This window comes from Aspergillus fischeri, genomic scaffold, assembly GCF_000149645.3.
Source record: "Aspergillus fischeri NRRL 181 1099437636259 genomic scaffold, whole genome shotgun sequence".
NCBI classification, from domain to species: Eukaryota; Fungi; Ascomycota; class Eurotiomycetes; order Eurotiales; family Aspergillaceae; genus Aspergillus; species Aspergillus fischeri.
The window spans coordinates 688,142-712,048 of record NW_001509766.1 but is presented as its reverse complement, the minus strand read 5'-3'; the positions used below and the strand labels follow the sequence as shown (position 1 = coordinate 712,048).

Here is a 23,907-nt window from a genome sequence, read left to right as displayed (position 1 = left end):
AAAAGGAAATCGCTGATGTTATGACGTTGATCACTGCATTCAACACTCCACCAAAGAAACAACTGGCTTTCCGCACGGTTACTTCCGGTCCCGCCTGGAGAGATAGTGATGATTAATAATAGAGTGCAAAACACGCTCTATATGGAGCATTTTCATGGGGTATCTAGATACTTCATGTGGGCACAGTGGGATGCAGATCGGGTGCCGAGTGACGAGGCTCGAGAACATTCTAGGAATGCGCGCAGGATCACAATCTGAGTCAGATGGCAAACGCAGCCATCAATGTGTTTCTAGATAAATGTGCAGCCATCAAATAAATCAAATATAACGTGGCTCTCTTCTGCCAGCCATGATTAACTTGCTGCCAAGGCCCAAGCCCCAGAACATTGCTTCTCGTGCTTTCGGCTATTCTGGGGATATCATCCCCGTTTGCGGCGTTCCATCCAGAATGCTGTGTTTTGAGACACCCAAATTCGGATCTCGTCGTCAGTCAGCCTGGCGGAAATATCCGTTGAAGCCTTAATGAACAAGCAGCGGCTTCTCCACATCTCTTATCATGCAGTCCTACACAACTGGTTTCGCTGACGGCCCCGTGCACCACAAGTCGCTCCGCGATCTTAGCAGGCCAGTCATTTTCTTCCCCTGCCATCGTAATCAGTGCAATCTCCAAAAACAGAAGATGGTGCCTCATCGAATGATTGTAGCCTTAGTCAACCCCGTAATATGCCCGTATGCATCCATCTCACCGTGGCCTCCTTCGCAACAGCGGCCGATTTCAGCATAAATGTCCGATTTATGTAGACAACGCCATGGCCTTCAAAAGGTATGGTATTACATAGAATGGTATGGCTAATATAAATCACCACCTATTAGCATTTTTTTTCGTCAACGTGTGTCCCGCAAAAAATTAAGCATCATACTTACCTAGGGCTGCTTTGCTAGGTATCCATTTCGCAAGAGATCAGATTGGAAAGATAAGTTTCGTAAGAGTAATGGCATAGCTAATCCCTGCAGTTCTAGCAGTCTATCCGTCTGATAGGCTTCATGGCTCCCTTATAAGGCTCCAGATTTGGTGTAAAGATAGAGGAAGGGTTCGTTCAAAGAGTCGGAATAATCTGTAGATTCCATAATCTCCGCTATCTTGATATCTCTCGGGGTTTAAGTAGAGGAAAATATGCAGAATGCCATACAGGTAGTGAGCCATCCCGAGCGGGTCTGGGTAGAGAAGGTAGAAGGCTGCGCCTTATGCAGGGGCTCATCTGACATTTGTGCTTGTCGTCTAGTGTAAGTGAATGCTCTGCGTCGTCACCTTGCGCTCAGTGTCACCCAGTCCATTTAGTGTCGCTTCCATGCCGTTGCCACAGCGTTAGGTCTGAGCGATTAGTTCGTTGTCATGTCTGAAGCCTCCGAGCGGAAGCGAAACAGCGCTGGAGGAGAAGGGTCTACTGGCACCGATGCCGAGTAAGGATCTGTTGGTGTTAAAAAGAACGATGATGATGTCCAGTCTGGGCCAGTGTCATGGTTATTGATGCCATAGAGATGGAGGTCAGTTTCGCGGCCTCTGTAGATGGGAAGTTTGGGATGGATCTGAAGAAGGGATTTGCGGTCGACGAAGACCTGATCATTCAATGGAGTAGCTGACAGCTGTGCACCACCATCTTCAAAGTTAATTCAGTCTCTTGAATGGAGAGTTTCTATCTGTATAATAGAATGATAAGTGTTCAGAATATTGCAAAGATAATGATGACAGTGAGTGAGGAAGAAAGGACGAGGGAGAAATAATGAGTAGGAGCAGGAGGATCTAACCACCATCCAGGGGGTCCATATTACAAAAATCAAAACAACTAAATGCTTCATAACGACACCATAGCAAAACAAAAAGACAAAGGGGAGAGAATCTCCAAAAAGCAAAACGGAATGGGTAAGACCCCTCTGGATACCTCTTTCTGGTACCACTCGAGGGCCTTTCCATTCCGCCCGGCTGGTACTGTGTAGGCCTTGTCCCTGAAAAGGACGTTCTACACAGCACCTGCCGTATTTGAACCGACGCAGCTGGTGACTGCAGGAGTCACACGAGAGGCAAGTATTGACCCCTGCACCACCGGTGCCGGTTCCGTGTTGGAGAGGAAGCGACGGAAGGGCATATGTTGTCTGGTGCTTTGCCTAATCGGGGGTGGTAGCTGGTCGCCTGGCATCTAAGGCAAGGACTTAACAGCCTGAGGCATCGTCGAGTCACTGCTGTTTCCCGCTAATATGCTCGCTCGCTTGCTACGGCTTCCTCTGCTGTCTCGGTCTTTTCTTCCGCACCATTGGCAACATCCGTTCCCCTTCGAGGTAGTCAAACACCAGGGGAAAGGGCATAACGACCATGTAGCATAGCTCGGGATGTCGTTGAGAATCTGCAAGCATGTAATCGTCTCTTTTTTACCTGCTTTAGACTCTGACCTTCTTTGAAACCGGCAACAAGGTTCGCTATAGCCGGGTCTGAAGCCACGATCGAGTCACAACGGATCACCGAGCGGATTAGAGATCAAATTCGGACCGTGTCTGTGGATAGTCCCTAGAGTTTCACTTGTTGAGATTTTGCGAAGCCATGATATGTGCATTTTTTTTGATATGGATGGAAAGGATATATATATAATGACACAGGCGGGTCTAGAAGACTGTAGACTGCGCCGGCTGGAGTAACGTTTGTCAACTGACATGGGTTTATCCCCAGCGATCATGACTTCCATCTAATTACAGATACTGCTGCCCACTCTGCAGTCTCTGATTATCCGCCAATTGATTAGAATAGCTTCAAATTCCTTTCTTTAGCAGAACTTAGGGCTGACCTCGAGTGAGCTAACCCGAAGTGGAATACCTTGGTATGAATGAGCCTTGGTGCCTGACAGTCGTCGACAAACCATCTCAAATCAACAGTTCAACAATCAATGCAACACTCCTTCAACTTCGTCCATGATTCATCACCGTCGCTTACAGAATCGATCAGTTGATGTACCTGACTCGCTTATTGGTCGACGGCAAGTGGCTGGGGAGATTACCATCTAAACCGTTTGTTGACTTTGCTGACTCTAGCCAACAGCATGCCGACATGGCCATTCACAAGTCATTCTTTGTCCGCCTCGGCTACTGAGTACAGTCTCCTCTTCCCCAGGGTCAAAGCCAGGCAAGCCTAGCGAATTAGGAATTTTCATTAATATCAAGAACCAGGGTCGTGAATCATTGTTAGCGAACTCCGCATTTTCTCGGATTTCTCCACATCCGTCTTCCCCAGGTTCTCCCTGTTGGCGAATAACATCCTATTCCATTTGGACGAATCGCATGTCCTTGGCACCTGCACCTTTCCTTTCCGATGTACCCGAATGACGCCTCTCTGCATGGTCAAGCACAGTCAGGTCAGATTTGTCGTTCCTTGATTAACAGCTTCCCGGGGGCTTAGAAAAAGCCGCTATAAAGAGGTAGCTGCCTGGTTCCCCTTGTCATCGCCCTCCCAGGGTACGAGATTTTGACCCCAAGCCAACATGCAGCTGAAGTCTTTGGCTGTTCGACTGCTCTTTTGCTCGCTGGTATCTGCGGCGCCTTCGCAGCCCAATAATGCATGCAAAGCTCCAGGAGGCCCCCCCCAGATCAATTCTCTGAGTACGTTGCTGGCGTTGAAGTACAATAATTTGGGCTCCGAAAACAACGGTACGGCTGCGGTTCTGATTTATGATCGAGTGGACTACGGTCAGGCGCAGGTGCAGTGTGCTGCCATCGGGGAAAGCCTTTACTCACTGCAGCATGCGACCGAAACAAACCGGACCGAGCTTCAATATCAGTTCAATTATCTTATTCATAATGGCGATCTCCAGAGGAGCGACCAGGTATGGGTTGCAAAATCGTCCTCAAAGGACTGTTCCGCCTATTCTCTCAGCCGCAAGGAGACTGTGAGCATACCCTGCCATATGCAGCTGCCCGCGCTTTGTACGTCCAAGGTTCCTCCCACTACCGACACCAACAGGGCTGTTGTCGAGTCATCCAAGATCTCGGTAAAGCATGAAGGTTACACTTTCACTGGATATCGCGACGCACGTTCATTCCGGTTCCTGGGTGTTCCTTTTGCCAACCCCCCTGTCAAAGACCTGAGATTCGCATCGCCTCAGCCGTACAGTGGTCGCAAGACGCTTGATGCTACCAAATTCTCCGACTCTTGCGTCCAGTCAGTCTCCAGCTTTGGTACCCTGGGCAACGGTGGCATCTCCGAGGACTGTTTGTATCTCAACATCTACACCCCTGTGCTTCCTGCGCACGGGGCCCACAACTCTCTGCGCAAACCAGTGGCCGTCTACTTCTACGGAGGTGCGTTTACCAAAGGTAGTGCGTCCATGATTGACTACGACGGGGGCAACTTTGCAAGCCGCAACGACGTTGTTGTGGTGACGGTCAACTACCGCCTCGGCGCCCTGGGCTGGTTGGCAACTGGCAGTCTCACGACAGGAAGCTATGGCATCCGCGACCAAATCCTCGCCCTTGAATGGATCAACGAGTACATTGAAGCGTTCGGTGGTGACAAGTCACGAATTACCATCTTCGGCCAGTCAGCAGGCGGCCAGAGTGTGACGGCCTTGCTATCATCCAGCGCGGCCAAAGGTTTATTCTCCGGTGCGATCGTTCAGTCGGCTCCGCTGGATCTGCCATGGTTTACCCGCGAGGTATATGAAGAAGTCGTCACACCAGGGGTTGCCAAGGCTGTCGGCTGCAACCAAACCGTCTCCAAAGAGAAGCTGCTGGCCTGTCTGCGCTCGGTGCCCGCATCGGCCTTCCTCGACAATACGACCGAGTTCCAGTCCGCCATGACGGCCGTAAACAAGAAAGTCGCCGACGGTTTCCTGCACGTCTCGACAATGCTCGCCTCCATTGAGCCCCTGATGCCCATGGTCGACGACTCGGGCAGCGGCGTGATCGACGACCAGTTCTACACCCTGCTCGTCGACAACACTCTTCCCAACCGCGTCCCAACCATGTTCACCACCGTCACCGACGAAGCCGCCCTCTACGTCGGCAGATTCGTCCCACAAATCGAGGCATCCACCACAAACCTCAACCTCCTCTTCGGCATCGCGTACCCCCCCGACCTAGCCAAGTCCCTCGCTGCCTCCAACGCCTTCCCCCTCAACCCCTCCGACCCAGACACCGTCCGCAACGTCGGCGCCCAAGCCCTAACCTACAGCGAATGGACCTGCCCACAAGCCCACCTCCTCGCCAACGGCGGCGCCACCGCCTTCCCCGCCCTCTACGAACTCGAAATCACCCACGGCCACATCCAAACCAACGCCGGCGTCCCCGCCATCTGCTCCCCAAATACCGACTACAACGCCACCTGCCACGCCGCCGACGTCCTCCCCGTCTGGGGCACCCTCAACAGCAAGTCCCGCAACGTAGACCCCTACTACGATACCACCGACCTCCTCCACTCGCAGCTCCTCGACGACGTCTTCGGCGCCTTTTTTCGAACACGCAGCCCCAACCCTGACCCGGAGATGCTCCGCGTCCGGGGGCCCGCTTACGCCGCGACGTACGAGATCTTCGGGAAGAACGGGTACTACATCCCTCCGTATCATCCCGAGCAGCGCAATGTTAGTCTGCTCGATATGCCGCCTACCTGGACGCAGAACCCACATGGCACGGACAAGTGCAGGGTGTTTGAGGAATATGGGTTTACTTTCCAGCGGGCTTTTGACTGAGATAGAGAATGGTGTACATAGCTTGCAGTTGACTGGCTCTGTAATAGACCAGCCCAGTCTACGGATATATCTACAAATAGAACTAGTGGTAATGAATCCAGAGCAGTATATTGATCAGTATCTATAATCATAGTATAACCAGAACCTCTAACCTCCTAGAATTATTATAAGGTGTGTCTAATCCTTCGTCAGTCACCGACCAATCCCAACGGTAGTACAAACTAAAGCAAGGAACGAGAGCCACGAGATCGAACTGATTTCGTAGGATATGCGTATGCACATGCAGATAAAAGACAACCGAAGAGCCAAAAAACCAGACGCCGTTCTCCGCCATGAGAAACCGTAACTGATAGACAAAACGAAATAGAAAGAGACATGGCATCGTTACTCATTACTTCATGACTAGTTACACGCCAGCTAGCGACTACCGCTCGTACATGGCCGATCTCCGCCCCGACGGGGACGGGTAATCCACGTCTACCATGGGAACGGGCACGCATCGCTTGCTGCCCTGCGGCGGACTAGCCCAGCCCGGGACCCGGGATGGCCGGCCCGCATAGGAGCGGGTGCGCTCAAGCCCCGCGGCGTGGGCGCCTGACGAGCCGTTTGATGTCGGGTCGCGGTAGCTGTGTCGACGGGCGTCGTCCATGACGTACGAGTCCATGGGGCGGGTGTGGTGCGAATGCGGATGCTGGACATAGTCCTCGCTGATCCCGTTCATGTAGCGGGGGTGGACGTGGGTGTAGAGGGGTACCTCCTGCGAGGGTGTGACGGCGGGTTGCTCGTGGAAGATGCGTTCGCGGAATCGGACGCCCGCGGATCGGCTGGGGGGTAGTTCCTCGTTGTACGCTCTTGACTGGCGGGGTTTCCGCGCACCGTCGGAGTCATACAGCCGGCCCATGTGTGCAGTGTGGGCATCGCGGTGGGTATGTTTTCGTGGGGAGTCTGGGGGTACGTCTTCTTCGGGTAGGCGGGCGTATGCTTCGTGCGAGTGGCGTCGAGCGTGGGAGGAGCGGGGTGGTGATAGGTTCCGCGAACGGCTGTGTCGTCCTGACCTTGGCGGTTGTCCGTGGGTTGGGGATCCTGAGTCTTCGGACGAGGCGTCTGAGGTATCTTGGCCACGGTGGGGTTCTGTGCTTGGTGGGTAGACGAAGGAGTGCGGTCGTTCGCGGCCTCTCGATTTTGTGCCTGGTCTGGGTCGAAAGGCCGGCGATGGCGCTCGAGGGGAGGCGAATTCAGGCCCCTCCTCTGCACGGGGAAAATAGGTTGATTTGACTCTTCGAGTTGCGGACGTGGGAAGCTCGCCACTACGCTGTCTGTTATGGCGACTCCTCCGAGGCGGATCCTCTGGCTCCGTGTGTCGTCGGGGCTGTGGTGATGGAGGCCGGTGACTCGAAGTGTGGTCCTCTTGTTCAGGAGGTGCATCCTTGTGGCCGAATTGCCAGTGATATGTGCGGAAATTGGGCGGAGAGGATCGCAAGACATTCTTCCGCCAGTAGTCGAATTCAAAGCGTCGGCTCACTCCCTCATGCCACTCCACCATCTCCGGGTCTGGTTCCGACGGGAAAGCGTCTCGAGGGATCATCTTTGGAAAAGTTCCTCCGTTGGGACTCTCAATGTCCCACAGCGCAACGGCATTCTGCAAATAGCGCGCATGTTCGTCAGGGTCCAGGAGCAGCTGGATCGTCTGCCATCTCACAAAGCCGTTGGGTTGCAATGCTGGGATGGACGGCGGCTTAAATGGATCATTCGTAGGCTGAATACTGTGGAAGCACCCCAGACGCTGATAGATGAATGACAGGGCTGAGTACTTTGTCTCTAGGAAGAGGATGTCATAGTTGCCGCCGACCTTGCGATAGAAGGCGGCCATTCGATCCGGGGTGAGGTCGGGGGTAGCGTATTCGTCGAAGGTGGTCTGGAAGACATTAGCAACCTGCATGATATCGACGAGGCAACATCAGACTGACCATCAACTGTGCAATCCCCAGACATAGCTGTTCAAGTAACGGGGTAGGACTCTTGTCAGGGTTGATCAACACTCCCCAGGAATTGGCGCCCGCGTCTGCATCTTGCGCGGAGGACATGACCGGGCGGAGTTGATGGCCACGGCGAGAAAGTGACGTGCATCTGAACGCAGCGACAGGTTTCGTTCCTCAATGGCCCAGATCCAGATGGAAAGGGGGTATATGAGATGGAGCAGCGCTCAAGAGAACCAAAGACAAAATGACCGCAGTAGGTGAGTAGATTGATAGATAGGCAGCAGGAGCGGTCAGGCACCTCTGCTCTGCTCCACTGCGGGGTGGCCCAAGGCCCCAAAGCGATTTCGTTTGCTGGCAAGGAGCCAACTCAATCCGCCTCATCTGCAATTAGACGCGGAGAAGTCATTGATGATTGACTGACGGAGACGAAGGAAGATGGAACGCTGCAACGGCGCAGAATCAACGATGCACGATGCTGTTTTGGTCTTTTTGCCGTTGGAAGTCTCAAGTCAGATTGTGGCCTGAACGCCTAACAACCTGACAGCCCCGCATGTGACATGACATGACATGACACCCATGACTACAGAGTACACGAGTGGTCTGAGGTGTTGCATTGACAGTTGGATTATTGATTAACTATTGATTGTTGAATCTTGAAGACTATCCATTGAGCGCTGATGGACCACTAATGGGTCGGTTCTCGCAGATAGACCATGGTCTGGCCGTTCCACTATTATCTTGCTCCACTGCGTATAATCTGTTGAGAGTTGAGGCAGGCTAGGGAGCGATCTGCAAATTAGGGCTCAATGATAAAGCAGTTTTCCAACACTGCTTATTCTGCAGGTACTCGATACTGGAGTCTTGGTGGTGTTCTGCATATCTGCAAGTACTTCCGCTGCAGTTTCCTCCAGATGCGTGTTTTTCAGTCTTCGAACGACCGACCTTATCTCCCTATGAGAAGTTCAGATCCAAGAGCGACCATGCTGCTTCTCATCCTGCTAAATTTTGAAGCCAATCAGCTAATAGGCACCCCTTTATTTGTCATGCTACTGCATGTGTTCATGAGCAAACTTCATCTGACCATCCTCATGCATCCTTAGTCTTTTCGAGAATCTGCCAAGATTGCAGGCTCCCCAGCACCGAACTATGTGGCTTTGACGAGGCGCATCTTGGACCTGGCTTGTCAATCTGCAGCCCTCGTCCATATTCTCTTTATAGATCATGAGATCTAGGGTTCCTATCTGAAGAATTGTGTCTTTATAGCTCCTCTCGAGGAAATTGCTTTTGCGGCCAGATTAAACACCTGTACGACACGGAAAAGTTAAAAAGTATGCAGCAGAAAGACAAGCAAGACAAGCCGCAGGTGAGACTGTCTGATAACTCAAATGATCTATTATTAGACGACATGCGAATTTACCTTCCCGTGATTCTTCGTGGATGCCTTAAGTAAGTGGATTTGTCAAGGACGAGGCACATTTAAAACGCAGACAGAGATTCTTTATCATTGGTGGGAGTCCATAGTACTGCCGTTAGGCTGACTCTGATTGGCTGAAACTTGAGTAGTTTATGCCCTTATAACGCAGATTGAGACCATTCCTCAGCCATCTTCTGCCTCTCGTGCCATTCCAACGGAGCCCACTGGAATGCCAGATCCGGCCCTGTGAATGGATGCATACTTTGCAATGCTAGGTCAACCTTGGATGGCATATTTTGATTTTCATGGCGGGATTCCTTGCAACTGCCTTGTTTTGTGTTTTGGTTTTCCTCTTATTGTCCCCGTTCGTCCTGCATAAACCTTTTGTTGCCTTCTTCGTTGGTTTGGTCTATGTCCTAACATCACCCTACACTCTTTTAATATTTCACCCTGACCACTGCGCTCGAGTCTTTCGGTTCCAGTCGACGGGGGAACTGGTTCACCCTCACCCCGTCGCGACTTGTCACAACTTCGCCAGCCGAAGGATTTAGTCCCATACACCACGCTTGGCAAGATTGTCGAATATCAATGTCCGACTTGCACTAAGCATATCAAATAATGACGCTTGTGAGGGATCCGTTGTTCTGGAAGCGCTTTTCACGCGCGGTCCATCTGGATGAGGAGGCAAAAGCTGCAGCTCAAAACAAGAGTCCGGTCCACTCGTACGTACTTTTGCATCATGTCTATTGGTTTGCATTGAAGGGATCGCATCACTAACGAACCAAAGGGACAACTGGATCCAAGCACAGTACCGAAAGAAACGACGGTCGATAGTATGTGGCTTCGTCATCTTTTTGGCCATTACGAGTCTCGTGGCCGGTATTATCGTGGTCCTTCTGTGGCTCCATGCCCACCACTGGTTACAAGACAGTCGCGATAGGGGATCGACAGGTTGAGGAGACACAGATCAATGCGCAGACTCGAGCCTGAAGTCTAATCGTCCCTGGCAACCAACCCAGCAATCGCAATCATAACGAAATGATCGCATCAACTCCACCGGACCGCAACTTGACGCATATCGCCCTGAGCGAGAAATCCAGTACATGCCAAGGTGGAAGGGGCGGACAGTCCCATTGCAATTTTGAATCTGACTGAATGAGCTGGTCTCATGTACCATGATCTGTATGGGGCTAAGTCGCTCTATGAAGCGCGAATACCAAAGCATATACAAATCATGTCGGCCTTGGTATTCCGGAGTTGGAGTATTTGAATCTTCAATATGTAAACAAACCGTGTTTGTCACAGAGACCTGTATTTAAGTCAATGAAGATAAATATCACAGTGTCTTACCCATTCCATTGCCTGCAAAGTCCGATAAGCGCGTATTTATGCCTGATAGAAAAGGTGAGGAGTCTCAGCCAGCAGTTCAGGTGACTCAAGTGACTCAACCTCGTGTCTCGGGAAGTCCAGGGAGTCTGCTGTATGCCTAGGACTAACCTTATCTTCACTCCCAGCTTTCGGTGATTTCTACAGAGAGATAGCCTATAACACGTCGCGGTCTTTTGTCCGCTGGTCGACCCAATCCGCATGGACTTTCCTGATTGGGCCAGACACTCGGTTGTCGGCACTTGCAAAAGTCACGTGATTTGTCGTCGCATCGCCATCCTTTTCAACAAATGGCCAAATAACAAGAATCTAAGTCATATTTGCTGGCAAAGTACTGTGAAATCTCTACAATTTGTGTCAGCAAGTTCATCATCTGGTAGGAAATTTCCTTGGGGCCTGGTTGTTGAATGTTGATATCATGGACAGCGGACAGACCGAGCCTGGAGCGTGGACACGCGCTTATCTGCGGGCCTTATCGCTCTTCTCCGCATTAGTGTCTATGCTTTCCCCGCAATAAATAGCAACGGCCAGCCCCTGCGCCATTTCTCTATATTCGTATTCTCCTTCTTGCGCTTTGAGGTACTGTTTCTTCATCAGCCTCGGTGCGAGTTGTGATTTACATTATGTTACCACCATTTGACTACTTCACCTACCGTCGGGTCCGGTAAGTTCATGCAAACATCACCAATACTGCACAGGCTAACGAATCAACAGGGACCAGAAGCAAAAGGAACGGGCCGCCCGTTTCGCTTCCCTCCCCCCAGACTACCACACTGCGTTCACGGCGACAGATAAGAGCATTATCAACACGTCAATTGAACAGCTCGTTGAGTCAGTCCACAAGTCCCACCTTTCACCAACAGATGTTCTCCGCACGTACGGCAAGGTGGCAGTGAAGGCGCACGAACGCACAAACTGCGTGACTGAGCTGCTGCTGCCCGAAGCGGAGACATGGCTTCAGAGAGAAGTCAATCTCAAAGGTCCGCTGGCCGGGATCCCCGTCTCCCTCAAGGATTCGGTGCAGGTCAAGGGTTTTGACACTTCTGTTGGGTATGCGCGCATGGCTGGGAAGCCTTGTGCCGAGGATGGGCCCATGGTGAAGTTGTTGAAGGATGCTGGTATGGCTGCAACCTTTCTTCTCTGTTGCGTATCCTGACTCGTACAGGTGCTGTCCCGTATGCCAAGACTGCACTGCCGGTGACGCTTCTATCGTTTGAGTCTTTCAATGGTCTCTGGGGTCGGTGCTTGAACCCACAAGTGCCTGAGTACTCACCCGGTGGTTCGACTGGAGGCGAGGGTGCTCTGCTTGCCCTTGGGGGTCGTATCGGTATTGGATCTGATGTTGCTGGATCGGTGCGCGTTCCTGCAGCCTGGAGCGGTATCTACTCCTTGCGGTGCAGTACAGGCCGCTGGCTCAAGGCAGGTGTCAGCACCAGCATGGCGGGCCAGGAAGGAGTGGCCAGTGTCTTTAGCCCAATGGCCCGGACATTGAACGATCTCACTTACTTTACGCGAGCGATCATCTGCATGCAGCCATGGAAGTATGACAACACCGTCCATCCCATCGCTTGGCGGTACTCAGAGGAGAAGGAAGCGCAGACAAAACAACTGCGCATCGGACTGATGTCTTCAGATGGTATGGTTGCCAACATACACACTTATACAAAGCTGACCATCCCCAGGAGTCGTCCCTCCTACTCCGGCCATCAACCGCGCCATCGCCACCACCGTGGCTGCACTCACAGCAGCCGGCCACACAGTCTCCGAGATCACACCCCCGGCATCCGCTGACCCCTTCACCGGTCTAACGCTTGCCTCTCAACTCCTCAACTCCGACGGCTGCACTACTTTCAACTCCCACCGCTACAGCTTCGAACCTTCCGACCCCGGCGCTGAACAACTGACCCGCATCGCTAGACTGCCCCGTCCCCTTCGCTACCTCTACTACCTCTACGTCCGCTACATCAAGCGCGATACCAAATGGGCCGCGCTAATCCGCAGCTTTGAACACAAATCCGCAGCCGAGCAGTGGAAGCTCGTCGCCCGCCGCGAGGCCTTCCGCGCCACCTGGCACGCCTGGTGGGACGCCGAGCCCCAGCAATACGATTTCATCTTGTGTCCGGTCAACGCTACGCCTGCTCTTCCGCACAAAGCCATGCGCGACGCCGTGTCCTCTTGTGGGTATACCTTCCTGTGGAATCTGCTCGATTACTCCGCGGGTGTATTGCCGGTTTCCCACGTCGACGCGAAGAAGGATGCGCTCTCCGCGCCGTATAAAACCGTTCTAAAGCAACTTGGCGCTAATCATGCCATTGCCCGCGGGGCGTGGAAGCACTACGATGCGGCCAAGATGGCGGGTCTCCCGACTGCGGTGCAGGTTGTTGGGAGACGGTGGCAGGAAGAGAAGGTTTTGGGGTATATGGCTGCTGTTGAGCAGGCCCTGGAGGGGTATTATGATGAGGAGACTGGAGAGGGGGGGAAATACCAGCTGCTTGAGATTGATTGATGCGAGGTTCTTGTGTGGTTTGCAACTTCTAATGCAATATAGGCATTCATATTAATGCTTACTGGGGTTATTCATCCTGTGCGATTCTACAAGACTTGAATCTTGCACAGGTTATTCATTATCGCATGTAATAGCCATCTATCTTACATATTACATGTACTTGACAAAGGCTACCTCTGAAGAGTGAAATGATGTGAATCACGTACAGAACTCCTGCAGTTATCTCTTTTGTCATCTGATGGCAACTGAAGAAGACTAATATGGGATTACAAGTACGATTCTTCATCCAAGGAATCAATGTGTAGACCTTGGGAGTTAATAATTATAGTGAATGCAGGTTCCTCCCACCAGAATAAGTCTATCTCAGACGGAAGTGAATGATACCACATTCAGCCTCCTATAGAGACACTAGATGAGTAATTATATCCATCTCAATTTCCGTTCCTTGCCCTCTATATCTTGCCATGACCATGTTCTATTCACTAGTCTTACTTCCCTCTCTGCTGGAATCTTTCAGAGTCTGGAGTCTGGAGGCATGATACCTCAACCACCCGCCTGTCCATGTAAATAAACATATACACATCCGGCAATCTCTTCTACATCTTTCGGGATGCATAAAAACAAGGGTACAGACGTACTCCATTTACTCGACATTCGAGAAATCAAAATGATTAAGGTACCGCTCTACACAATGTCGACCAGGTATGGTGCAATCGTGCCAGTATCAAGGGATTACTTTGCCTCCGGGCTACCGTCTGAGAGGAGTAAAATGGTATATCCCTAGAACTTCTCGGTAAGCTATGCGGTTCCATTGAGAATGGCGCTAATCGATGTATCTTGTAGACAGGGTTGAAGTTACTCGGGAATTGACAAGTCGTTGCCCGGATTCTGGCGTCATGGGTATTCCCTGATGACTGCCCAGGCTGCATCTATGGCAGGGCCATGATGGAGGACCCGGGCCCTCGGAAAAAGTGACTGTTTGAAGGACTATATTCAATAGTCAAATACGAGCTACAAAGCCAAAGGGAGGAAAAGCCAATATTGGTGACCCCGTGGCATCTGCAGATGTCGAAGACCCTGCTAATATGGTTACCAATGACACCGAAGACACTGCTGATAGTAAGACCCTACTCATACTGAGGAAATTCATGTTACTGATGCATGTAATGAAGGATCATACATCGTCAACTTGGCAAGAACTGCGTTATGTATGCCCTCGCCAAGATAGCCACAGTGGTTCTACCCTTCGCACTGTACATGAACTTACATCCACCACATCCAGAGTGATGCTATCCCATAGTCTCATGCCATAGAGTCTAAAGAAAGCATACTTTGTCGATATTACGGTCTCAGAAGGACGGGTGGTAGGCACCTCAGGTACCGTGTCCCCTCCTTGGTGATCGTCAACTTACTCCCAACTACAGATTATTATAACATTGGTCTTTTCTTAACCTTCATATACTTCATCTACTCGCAGCACTCACTGCATTCACAGCCAGTCAAGCGCCATCGCCACAGAGCCTCTGGACTTGGGTATTCCGGACTGAATCGAAGTTGATGTTGCACAAGTCGAAGACATAACTTCTTCAAGAAACTCATTGAAGCAAGGATCCTTGGTTTTGAGTATAGCGATTTAGATGGCGTCGAGCTAGGATATAATAAAGGAGATGGAGTACGTAATGTACAATAAGGACAGGAATTCTCATGGATTATCTCGAGGGCAATAGCAACATGGTCATCATTCATCTATAAACTAGCTACACCGTAATTCCTCATTCAACTGATCCGTTGAGTGACAATTTCTTCATAAGGATCGGCCCTATAAATAACTCTAGCGTCGACTCCAGTCGTGCTGTCCTGGATTTATATCGCATGTCAGCCACAGATCATATCTTGTCCATGAATAGCAGGCAACCTCGTTTCATGCATTTCGATCGATCGGAATTCGCATTTGAAACCTGACGGTATCAATCTTTTTTGGAAATTACTTGGCCAGTCAATAATTCTTTGTGCATTATTAAATATTACGTCGGTACTGTCATCATGGTGGCTTTCGCCGAGTACGCAGACCATCGTCTCAGGAATACTGAGAGAATGGATCTCAAGGGGGATTTCCGTGTAACCCGCTTCACTCGTGAGCAATTGTTGCGTCGCGATCGACTCGGCAATCGAGACAATCGAGAATCGAGAATCCAGATTGCCGTTCCATGATTCCATCGCATGAAGAATCTTAAGAATCTAGACCAGGTCCAACAACTGGTGTGAAGCTTCTCCCAATTCTTTGGCAAGCCACGACGACCACGATTTCATCACCACTGCACATTCTGAAAGAAAGTCTCTTTTCAAACCCACAGATAGTCCGTTTTTAGTCGAAATCAATCAGCCACAAACCTGCATTCCACCTGTTCATCCAGCGAATTCTCAACTAAAAGTCTCCTCTGGTTCCAGCCTCGGGGTTAACGGGATAATCGCCGGTCACGGTCACGGGGTTCCGCAGGAAGACAGGGAGAGATAGACTCGCAGTTCATGGCATCTATCAACTATCATCTCAGTTCCTCCGTTTTCGACTTGATTTGCAATTCTCCTCTTGTCTCTATAACATTTGCGTCCATCTATTTCGAACACGTCAATCGCCAGCGCCTCGGCTGACTACAATTGTCGATCGCGTCGCGCCCCTATCCATAATATCCCGCTGCCGACTTTCCCCCTCACAACCCCAGGTAGCTGCGCGATCGGCGCTCCGAGCGTCCTTCCTTTTCTCTGCAAGCGAAGAGCCCGTGGAAACTGGACTTCGTTCGCAATCCAAAGCCGCAGGATGCGGTCATTGCCATCCCGCGCTACAATATCACCACAACCGTAACGCTCGACGGTGATGGGACAGGGTGGTGACGATGCCTTTAAGTAAAGGTGCTAAAGGGCGCGCAAAGGAGCCAATCCACTTCGTCAATGCCCGTCCGACCTCGGAAAATGAGAAGCTGAGGATACAGCGGCTGGTGAGGGCGCATGTGGGAAAATGGATTTCCGACCAAACAAAGGATCGTTCGTCGGCAGGAGAATCGTCGGACTCGAACTCGAATCGCGAGGAGCCCTGCGATCCAGCGTCGCAGATTCTTGAAATCGATACTGAAGAAACGTTATTCCCTTCATCCTCCTCGCCGTCAGCCGGGTCGTCGCGCGAGTCTCCCGAGTCTACTATCTCTCGCAGCCTGTCCCTCTCCATCCGGTCCGCTTCTCACGTCCCGCTTCCACCGATAGCTTCCTCTCACACCTACGAACCGCTGGAAGATGACGCCGAAGGCCATTGCGAGTACAGTTCATGTCAAGTGGTGGTGGATTCTACTCGAGAAAGTACTCGTTCTCCGGGCCAAGAAAATGGCCCTCTGGCTGGTTACACCATCAAGGCCATGGGCAGTAACGTGTTCGATCCTTTTCACACCTACCCTTCGCATTATACTCCCGAAGTCATCCATGCGTGTGAAAGATACTGTCAGTACCCTTGATATATCCTTGGACTCGAAATGCTGACGATTTGCAGGCATAGATGTTCTCTGGCCCCAGCTGACTCCCCCAACTCCCGGAGACCGCGACGTTTCTGCCACTAAAAACTGGCTTCCCCTGTCATTATCCGATCCTGTTCTGTTCACTGCCATTTTGTTCGGTTCGCTATCACACCAGCGTTGCCGATGGATCAACAGGCAGACTCCGGACGGGTCATTTAGCCCTCGCTATCAGCGACTCCTACAGCAATGTGAATATGAAACCATCAAGCTGGCCAACAAGGCTTTCAGTGATCCGGATCACAATCGCATTCTTAGCGATTCTATCATACTAAGTGTCGTTTGCATGGCTCACAACATCGCGGATGACAACGATCGCCGGCGACATCGCAGCATCCCATTCAAGCCGCCCTTGACGCAGCTACAATGGCTCGACGTGTACGCAAGCTTGCCACCAAATCTTGTCCACCTGCGGGGCTTGATCGAGTTGATCAAATTACGGGGCGGCCTGAAAAATATCAAGCTGCCAGGATTAGCCACTACCGTAGCTTTGTAGGCATCTCTGTTACAGTTCCTAGCTGACTTGAGCTAACTTGACAATCAGTTCCGCGATCTTGACCGCAAGCTATCTGCTTTCGCAGCCTGCCTTTGAATACATCCCGTTCCATGAGCCGCGACAAGGCCTCACGTTACAAGAGCTGCTAGGATACACCTCTCTTGACGTGGAGCTCGGGTTCGGTCGATTGCGTCAGATCGGCTTTACCCCAGAAATGGCGGACGTCTTCCAAGCACTAAGAGTCTACACGAACATCGTCATCGAACACATCAAGGTCTCCCATCCCAACCCCGACCTTTCTCTCCTCTGCGACCAGCGCAACGTCGTCCAGTACCACCTCCTCAACCTCCCCTCCGCCCGCCATCTCACCACCTGGTTCCCCCACCCCCATCATCAAACCATCTACGAAACCTGCCGTCTCGCCGCCCTCATCTACGCCGTCGGCGTCACCTTCCCCCTCCCATCCCAATGCTCGCCTCTCCCCCGTCTCGCAAACCTCCTCCAAGAAACCCTACAGCAGACCCCCGACGCAACCCCCCTCTGGACCCACCCGGACGCCCAAGTCGCTCTCCTCTGGGCCCTCACCCTCGGCGGCATCGCGGCCGAGAACCGCCCAGAACGGGCCTGGTTCGTACATACCCTCGCCCAAGCGGCTTCCAGTAATGGGATTTACTCCTGGTCGGAGCTGAAGAGCGTACTGGAGTTCATGCTCTGGTATGATACTGCGTGTGACCTGGCGGGGTATTCCCTCTGGCTGGAAGTCGCGGGGCGTTTGTGACGGGATATTATTGTCTTTTTTGGCGTTGTGTTTCGTGCATGGCGTTCAGCTTTCTTGGATTGGGATTGGTCTACGGGCTACGGAGTTGGATATGATAACGATGGCCATGACATGACTTTGGCGCAGCTCAAGACAGACGGATGGATGTATTCTATATGGACATGGTAATATACAGATACACCAAGCTATACAAAATCGTAACGTATCGTCATCATCAGTAGCAGCAGCAGCAACAGCACAGCAGCAGCCAGTAAGTAAAGCAAATGTCCAAATATGAAAGGGGTAGGATAGATGGATCACGGTCCGCTCGAAATCCCATACGACGACGCCTCCCCATGTGCCCCCAAATGCTGCGGGCCGCGACGCAGCAATGGTTCTCGCTCTCGCTCCCGCTCCCAATCTCTAGCTGCCACGCCAGCGTAATCCACCGCATCTGACCGGGTTCGACTCACCTGCTCACTCTGTACCATTGTGCGCTCTGTCCGGCCATCGTCCACATCCACGACCACGCCCTTACCGGCTATACCCTGCGCGCGCGAGGCATCCATCCGCTTGGCCTGCCACCAGACGAACGCCACCAGCGCGCCGCCAATCACGCCAGTCGAGGCCGTAAGCACGAGATTCACCGGGACGGGATCCCGGGCGAAAAGCTTAAACGTCAGGGCGTCGAGGCCCGCCTGGAGGAAATTGCCTAGTCCCGCTAGACAGATGATCAGCCCGTAGACCTTGCCGAAGGTCTGGAAGCCGAAGACCTTGGCGGCGTAGTCGGAGACGGCGGTGTAGTAGAAGGGCCGGTAGATGACGAAGAGGGCGATGTTGGCGTAGCCGGCGGGGAGGTTGTGGGGGATGCAGCCGAGGATGCCGATGACGGTGGCGGTGGAGGCGAGGATGAGGAGGACGTGTTGGGTTTTCAGGGTGTCGAGGATGGTGCCGATGAAGGGGACGGAGAGGAGGCCGCCGAGGGGGAGGAGGAAGTCGAAGACGCTGTTTAGCTGTTCGGAGAGCGCTGGGGAGAGGAGGTAGTCGTATTGGGCGCGGATGGAGGCGACGAAGTAGTTGATGCGGAGCATCTGGAGGACCGTGAAGAGCATGATGAGGACGAACCAGGGGGTGGCGATTTGTTGGAGAGCGGAGCGGCCGTGGAGAGCGCCCCAGACGGCGCCGGCGGTGGTGTTGCGGGGTGGGGTTTTGCCGACGATGCGGTCTTGCGCTTCATCCGGAGGAGGAAGAGTGGTTCGAGAGAACTCGTCGAGACCTGGGACGTCATTGATGCTGCTGTCGCCTAGGAGATCTTGGATCTGGCTGACGACATCTTGGCGGTGCACGCGGCGGTCGTTGCGCTGACGCTCGCCTTCAGAACGATTGCTGATGCGCTCGTCGACGCGGTCGTTGGCTTCGTCGGCGATGTACGCTTCTGCTTGTTGGACTAGCTCGCCGGCCGTTTTGTAGGATGTGGCTGGCATGATGAGAAGTTGCGCGGCGAGGATGAAGGCGGGAACGATCAGATAAACCATGAAGAATCTGTGGGTTGTAAATGATCCATTGGTACGCTCGTTGGTGAGTCGGAAGATTAAAAACAAGGCGCTGGACGCATCAAATGCACCTGTGAGCATGGATAGGATCATCCCAGAGCGAGTGGGGAATGTGTTGGACAGCTGGAATGACGAGATAAAGATGAAGGGACCCCCGAGCGATAGGAAGAGGTATCCAGGAATATATGCATCAAAGGGGAGATTGGCAGCGAAACTGAGTAGTAAGGCGCCGAAAGTCAGACATATGCTGCCAATGATACCACAGACGCGAGGACCGTATTTATCTAGGATAGTGCCAACTGGCAGGGCGCATACATTGGTCGCCACGGCGGCGATTGTGAACATGAGATTCAGGCTGTGTCGTGTCAGCTTGGTCAAGAGACAGAGATCATGGTGCGTACCGCAGCTCCTGTCCGTAGCAGACTCCCCTGTTTTTAGAGAGCTCGTCGCGCGAACACAGATTGCGATAGACCCCTTCCCGAATCAAGACGGGTTTCAATGCCGCAAATCCGAACACAACACCTGCTGCGAGGAAGCAATAGATGACCGCAATAATTACCTGGCCTAAGTATCTCATTAGTATCTCTCGGATCGTGAACAAACAAGGTTCAACCGGGTTCATACAAATTCGTCGTGTACTACTGACTTCGAACGCTCCAGTGGTCTGCAATGGATAATCTTCATCCGGCAATTTTAAAGAGGCATCTTGTAGATCATATCTTCCACGGTCACTCTCGTCCAGCGGTTTCGGCTGGGTTTTTATCGTAGGAGTTTCAGGACCAGACACGAGGTCTTCAGGGGCAACCTCATCAGGGGGCTGGGTCCAACCGGGCCCAGCATACGGATTGAAATTTAAACGATAAGTGTACGTTGACTGGAAGGAGGACGAAATCGATCCCTCCGGAAGGTCGACATTGCGCCCGTCCACGGAGTCAGAATCGCCATCCTCTTGGCCTTGTTGCTGTTGCTGACGCGATACAGGCCGAGTTTGGCCCCACGACTCAAGGTAAGAGACTCGATTTAGAGACATAGCTATACATTGCAGATGAGAAGCTGAAAAGAAAAAGCTGAGCTTAGGTTGGAGATGGCATACCGTTGCCCTTGATTAAATTGGCTGGTTTTGATTTAATGCATTAATGCATACCTGCAGAACTGTAACCTTGATTGTTGCCGGTCCAAAACTTGAAATGGGCTGGCTGCAGTGTAGATCAGTAACTAGTTTGGAGAGCAAATCAAGGTGAGATTGAGGATAGATTCCTAAGCATTGCCGGCCTGGGAGAGATGGCTTATATTTATGTTGCTTCCAAGACTAAGGTGGCCTCTGAGGCTCTGACAATAATAATATATGAGACTGAATTATTGTGATGGATGACGATGAGTACTTGGCAGCTCCCGCAGTCCAGTAAGTAACTAACAGGAGGGATCTAGTGACGTCGGAGGTAAACAGGACAGGGTCACCTGATTCCGCCCTCTGTTTCCCCCGCTACAGCTGCATCTGCTTTCTACCATGGTTATCGCAACATAGTAATGTCCTCTCACCAGTCATTGAAATCTTGGTCCGAAGCCGGATATCTCCTCAGTGGGTCGGTGGGCCCCCCATCAAAAGATATATCATGTCCCTTATCGCACCCTCAGCGATCTCAGCCAAGTATCGACAACTATCTTGAGGACAATTGCAAAGGATAATGTGTGCCATGAAAACCAAAGCCCACTGCTGCAGCACAATCAGCGCGTCTTACTTCCGTCATGTCACGCGCATTGAGGCACAGAAGGTAGCTTGTGCCTGTGTCACCATTAAGAATAATGCTGAACAGGTATCCAGCATCTTCAGCAGCATTCGTACCGTCCGGCACAAAGACAGCTTCGCCAGGAGTATGGTGGTCATGGCTCCAGATTAGGACCTTTTGCGTTTCCAGGTCAACTTTGGCGATGCCGTCAAAAAAAGACGACTGGAAAGATCCGATGCTTAGCCCTTAATGACATCTACAGTCCATCAAGGAATAAAGTAGCTTACCTTTCCCTGGTTGACGACGTTGTACACATATCGCGTGTTCTTGCAGGCAAAACAAGGGTTGATGGTGGGCAGGTCTCCAACACCTTCGCCTTCAATTATTAGCAGTATGTCTGCTTGGGATATTTTCGCATCGTTGGTAGGCAACTCGACCCGGGAGTCCTTGCGCACGCTGGGCAGGCGATAGCGGACCAAACTGGGACGCGATGCTTCACTGCCAAAGTATTTCTCCACGTCACTACCGGTGGAGACCATTGATTCATAGTATCCTCGCCGTATCATTTCGTCGGTCGGATATTGAATGATATCACACATGATGTCCACCGTTCCGTCGCCGTTGTCGGTCTGCCAAGCATTGATAGTATGGAAGCTGAAAAAGGCTGGGCTCAAAAGCATGGCCACGACCCCTCTGTTTTGTTTTCGGTCCACGACATACCAGCGCGTCTCAATGTTGGAGTCGAATCGTAGCATCCACCATGTTTCTCCCCACAGGATCTTGACGCCAGCTGCCGCAAAGATACAGGGCCAGATGCACAGAATCACATGGTCGGGGCTGAGAAAGAAGGAGTGGAGGTAAGCCGGTTTGACAATTGGCCCCGAAATAGTTGCAAGGATATCCGTCTAGCCGGTGGCAGCCGAGGTTCGAAAAACTCTGTAGGTTTGCGTACCAACCCAGGTCGAGGTTATAGTTGAACAAATCTCCAGTTGTAGGGTCGAGGGCGGCATGAGCACATGAAAGGGGACCTCGCAACTCGGGCTGCAGAGCGTCCTGGCGAGTGACCCCTATCGGCTCCAGGGTCTCAGGGTCGACCTGTTCAGTTTAGAACGCCCGTTCCATCAGTAAATTGATTAAACTTTGCGAATATGGTGGTTTTACAAGTTTGAGTATGTTGGCATCTGTCATAAGTGGTCAGACTGTGGAACTGCCGCACCCCTGCCGACGGATCGGAGCTTTTAAGAGAGGCGTTACGCCAGGGATCTAGCTTGTTAGAACCAGACTGCGTTATCTCAACGGTGGCTGTAATAGAGTCTTGTGTGAGTAGAAGACGAGCCGGATTCCGAGTTCCCAAACGTACATTTGCATGGACGGTGACGAAGTCACGGGCCTTGCAAATCATAGAATCACGATAGTCCGTTCGCCAGCATGGAGGCACCACAACCGGTTGACGCGTACGGGGACATGGTGTGGATTTCGGCTCCGGAAGTCATCTCGTAGTCTCTGGTAAAGCAGCCAACCATGCTACAACCAGTAAGCTTTCTGGACATGGCCATCGTTCTGTTGACTCACACTGCGGTTTGACTGCCGGCCACGGATTTGATCGGCATCCCGGTTGGGTCCTGTCAGCGTGCCCGACATACTTTGTCCAGGCTTCGGTGCAACCCACCGTTCTCAAACGCCTCATAAGTGACCTCTAGAAGAATGCGATGTTGAGGGTCCATGCCCTCTGCCTCCGCTGCTGTCATTAAGAAGAAGGGCGCACCGAAGGCGGTAATGTCCTCTTTCAGGAAGTGTCCTTCCTTAGTGATGATCTGCGGAGACTTTCAGCGTTCTAGTCGCCACAGAATATCGAAGACGCTTACTGATCCATTCCGATCGGCCGATGGATGATAGTGCGCGTCGACGTTGAAGCAATCTGCTGGGATGCGAGATTTAGCCGATCTCGCATTGCTAAGGATATCCCAAAAGCCACTGGCTGAGTTCGCCTCGCCAGGGAACCGCCAGCTCATGCCAACAATTGCAAGGGGCTCCAGCTTGTTGCTCATCGTGGTCATCTCAGGATCGCGAAGGTTAAGCGAAGTCTCTTGTACGTGTCTCGGATCGAACAATTCTCAAAGTATATGGAAGCCAAGAAAAAGACGACTGAACAGTGGTCTAGCCTCCCTACTCTGAGCGCTGCTCGCTTTCCACATCGTCAATTTAACATTTAAGCCTTCCTGGGACATCGGGGTGTTCCAGGATTGGCTTTCCCATTGTCAACCCCCACTGGGTGTTGTAATGATGCTGGAGGATTAGCATCTCGGCATAGTCTCTTGGCCCTGCGAGACGCCTCCACCATTCTTGCGGACTTGAGCAGCATCTCGGACCGTCTGTCAACGCTCAGCACGACAGTCGCGAACTTCAACGGCACTTTAACTGGTGCCATGAGCGTCCAGCAGGATGAAATGACTCTGTCAGATGCACTCAACAAGACCATCATTGATCTGACTGCCTCCCCTGTGTTTGGGGCCCCCGACAGCACGACCGTGACCAAGGCAGTAACAGGCCTTGAGCCGAGCATTGTTACGCTCCTCGACAAGATCATCGACAAGATCATCGACAAGGTATGGTCGACTGAACGCTGCGAGTGTCTAAAACTCCATCACTGACGACGATCTGAAGAAAACTTGTTCGGATCCGCCGGTGCGACCAGCGTCGTCTTGTCGGACCTCGAAACCCTCCAGGGTCTGACTGATGACCTCTCGACGCAGCTGCAGCGGAAGGTCACGGGCAGGAGATGCGTCCACCATTGCCTCGGAAGCTG

General features: G+C 52.0%; 8 protein-coding genes and 1 pseudogene across 8 annotated transcripts, besides 3 other annotated features; 5 read left to right on the top strand and 4 right to left on the bottom strand.

The window, feature by feature from the left end:
* Positions 1 to 3,524: 3,524 nt before the first annotated feature.
* Positions 3,525 to 5,726, top strand: NFIA_114440 (putative cholinesterase; the record flags this gene model as incomplete). The annotated part of the gene is made up of 1 exon (XM_001262807.1): positions 3,525 to 5,726. One exon carries the CDS (start codon positions 3,525 to 3,527, stop codon positions 5,724 to 5,726), a length of 2,202 nt encoding a protein of 733 aa, XP_001262808.1.
* A 424-nt stretch (positions 5,727 to 6,150) lies between these two features.
* NFIA_114430 (uncharacterized protein) lies at positions 6,151 to 7,810 on the bottom strand (the record flags this gene model as incomplete). The annotated part of the gene is made up of 2 exons (XM_001262806.1): positions 6,151 to 7,641; positions 7,694 to 7,810. The coding sequence occupies 2 exons, from the start codon at positions 7,808 to 7,810 to the stop codon at positions 6,151 to 6,153; spliced, it is 1,608 nt and encodes a 535-aa protein (XP_001262807.1).
* Positions 7,811 to 8,258: 448 nt separating this feature from the next.
* Positions 8,259 to 8,278: a microsatellite.
* Positions 8,279 to 9,737: 1,459 nt separating this feature from the next.
* NFIA_114420 (uncharacterized protein) lies at positions 9,738 to 10,059 on the top strand (the record flags this gene model as incomplete). Its single annotated transcript, XM_001262805.1, has 2 exons — positions 9,738 to 9,833; positions 9,907 to 10,059. The coding sequence occupies 2 exons, from the start codon at positions 9,738 to 9,740 to the stop codon at positions 10,057 to 10,059; spliced, it is 249 nt and encodes an 82-aa protein (XP_001262806.1).
* A 1,069-nt stretch (positions 10,060 to 11,128) lies between these two features.
* NFIA_114410 (putative acetamidase) lies at positions 11,129 to 13,011 on the top strand (the record flags this gene model as incomplete). Its single annotated transcript, XM_001262804.1, has 4 exons — positions 11,129 to 11,169; positions 11,220 to 11,623; positions 11,671 to 12,141; positions 12,188 to 13,011. The coding sequence occupies 4 exons, from the start codon at positions 11,129 to 11,131 to the stop codon at positions 13,009 to 13,011; spliced, it is 1,740 nt and encodes a 579-aa protein (XP_001262805.1).
* A 2,891-nt stretch (positions 13,012 to 15,902) lies between these two features.
* Positions 15,903 to 17,842, top strand: NFIA_114400 (uncharacterized protein; the record flags this gene model as incomplete). The annotated part of the gene is made up of 3 exons (XM_001262803.1): positions 15,903 to 16,497; positions 16,547 to 17,060; positions 17,113 to 17,842. The coding sequence occupies 3 exons, from the start codon at positions 15,903 to 15,905 to the stop codon at positions 17,840 to 17,842; spliced, it is 1,839 nt and encodes a 612-aa protein (XP_001262804.1).
* Positions 17,843 to 18,057: 215 nt separating this feature from the next.
* Positions 18,058 to 18,090: a microsatellite.
* Positions 18,091 to 18,138: 48 nt separating this feature from the next.
* NFIA_114390 (putative MFS transporter Fmp42) lies at positions 18,139 to 20,404 on the bottom strand (the record flags this gene model as incomplete). Its single annotated transcript, XM_001262802.1, has 3 exons — positions 18,139 to 19,729; positions 19,776 to 19,938; positions 19,999 to 20,404. The coding sequence occupies 3 exons, from the start codon at positions 20,402 to 20,404 to the stop codon at positions 18,139 to 18,141; spliced, it is 2,160 nt and encodes a 719-aa protein (XP_001262803.1).
* A 630-nt stretch (positions 20,405 to 21,034) lies between these two features.
* NFIA_114380 lies at positions 21,035 to 22,111 on the bottom strand (annotated as a pseudogene).
* A 388-nt stretch (positions 22,112 to 22,499) lies between these two features.
* NFIA_114370 (putative polyketide synthase) lies at positions 22,500 to 23,158 on the bottom strand (the record flags this gene model as incomplete). The annotated part of the gene is made up of 4 exons (XM_001262801.1): positions 22,500 to 22,625; positions 22,674 to 22,723; positions 22,771 to 22,915; positions 22,967 to 23,158. 4 exons carry the CDS (start codon positions 23,156 to 23,158, stop codon positions 22,500 to 22,502), a joined length of 513 nt encoding a protein of 170 aa, XP_001262802.1.
* A 369-nt stretch (positions 23,159 to 23,527) lies between these two features.
* Positions 23,528 to 23,834, top strand: NFIA_114360 (uncharacterized protein; the record flags this gene model as incomplete). The annotated part of the gene is made up of 2 exons (XM_001262800.1): positions 23,528 to 23,707; positions 23,766 to 23,834. The coding sequence occupies 2 exons, from the start codon at positions 23,528 to 23,530 to the stop codon at positions 23,832 to 23,834; spliced, it is 249 nt and encodes an 82-aa protein (XP_001262801.1).
* Positions 23,677 to 23,707: a microsatellite.
* Positions 23,835 to 23,907: the final 73 nt, after the last annotated feature.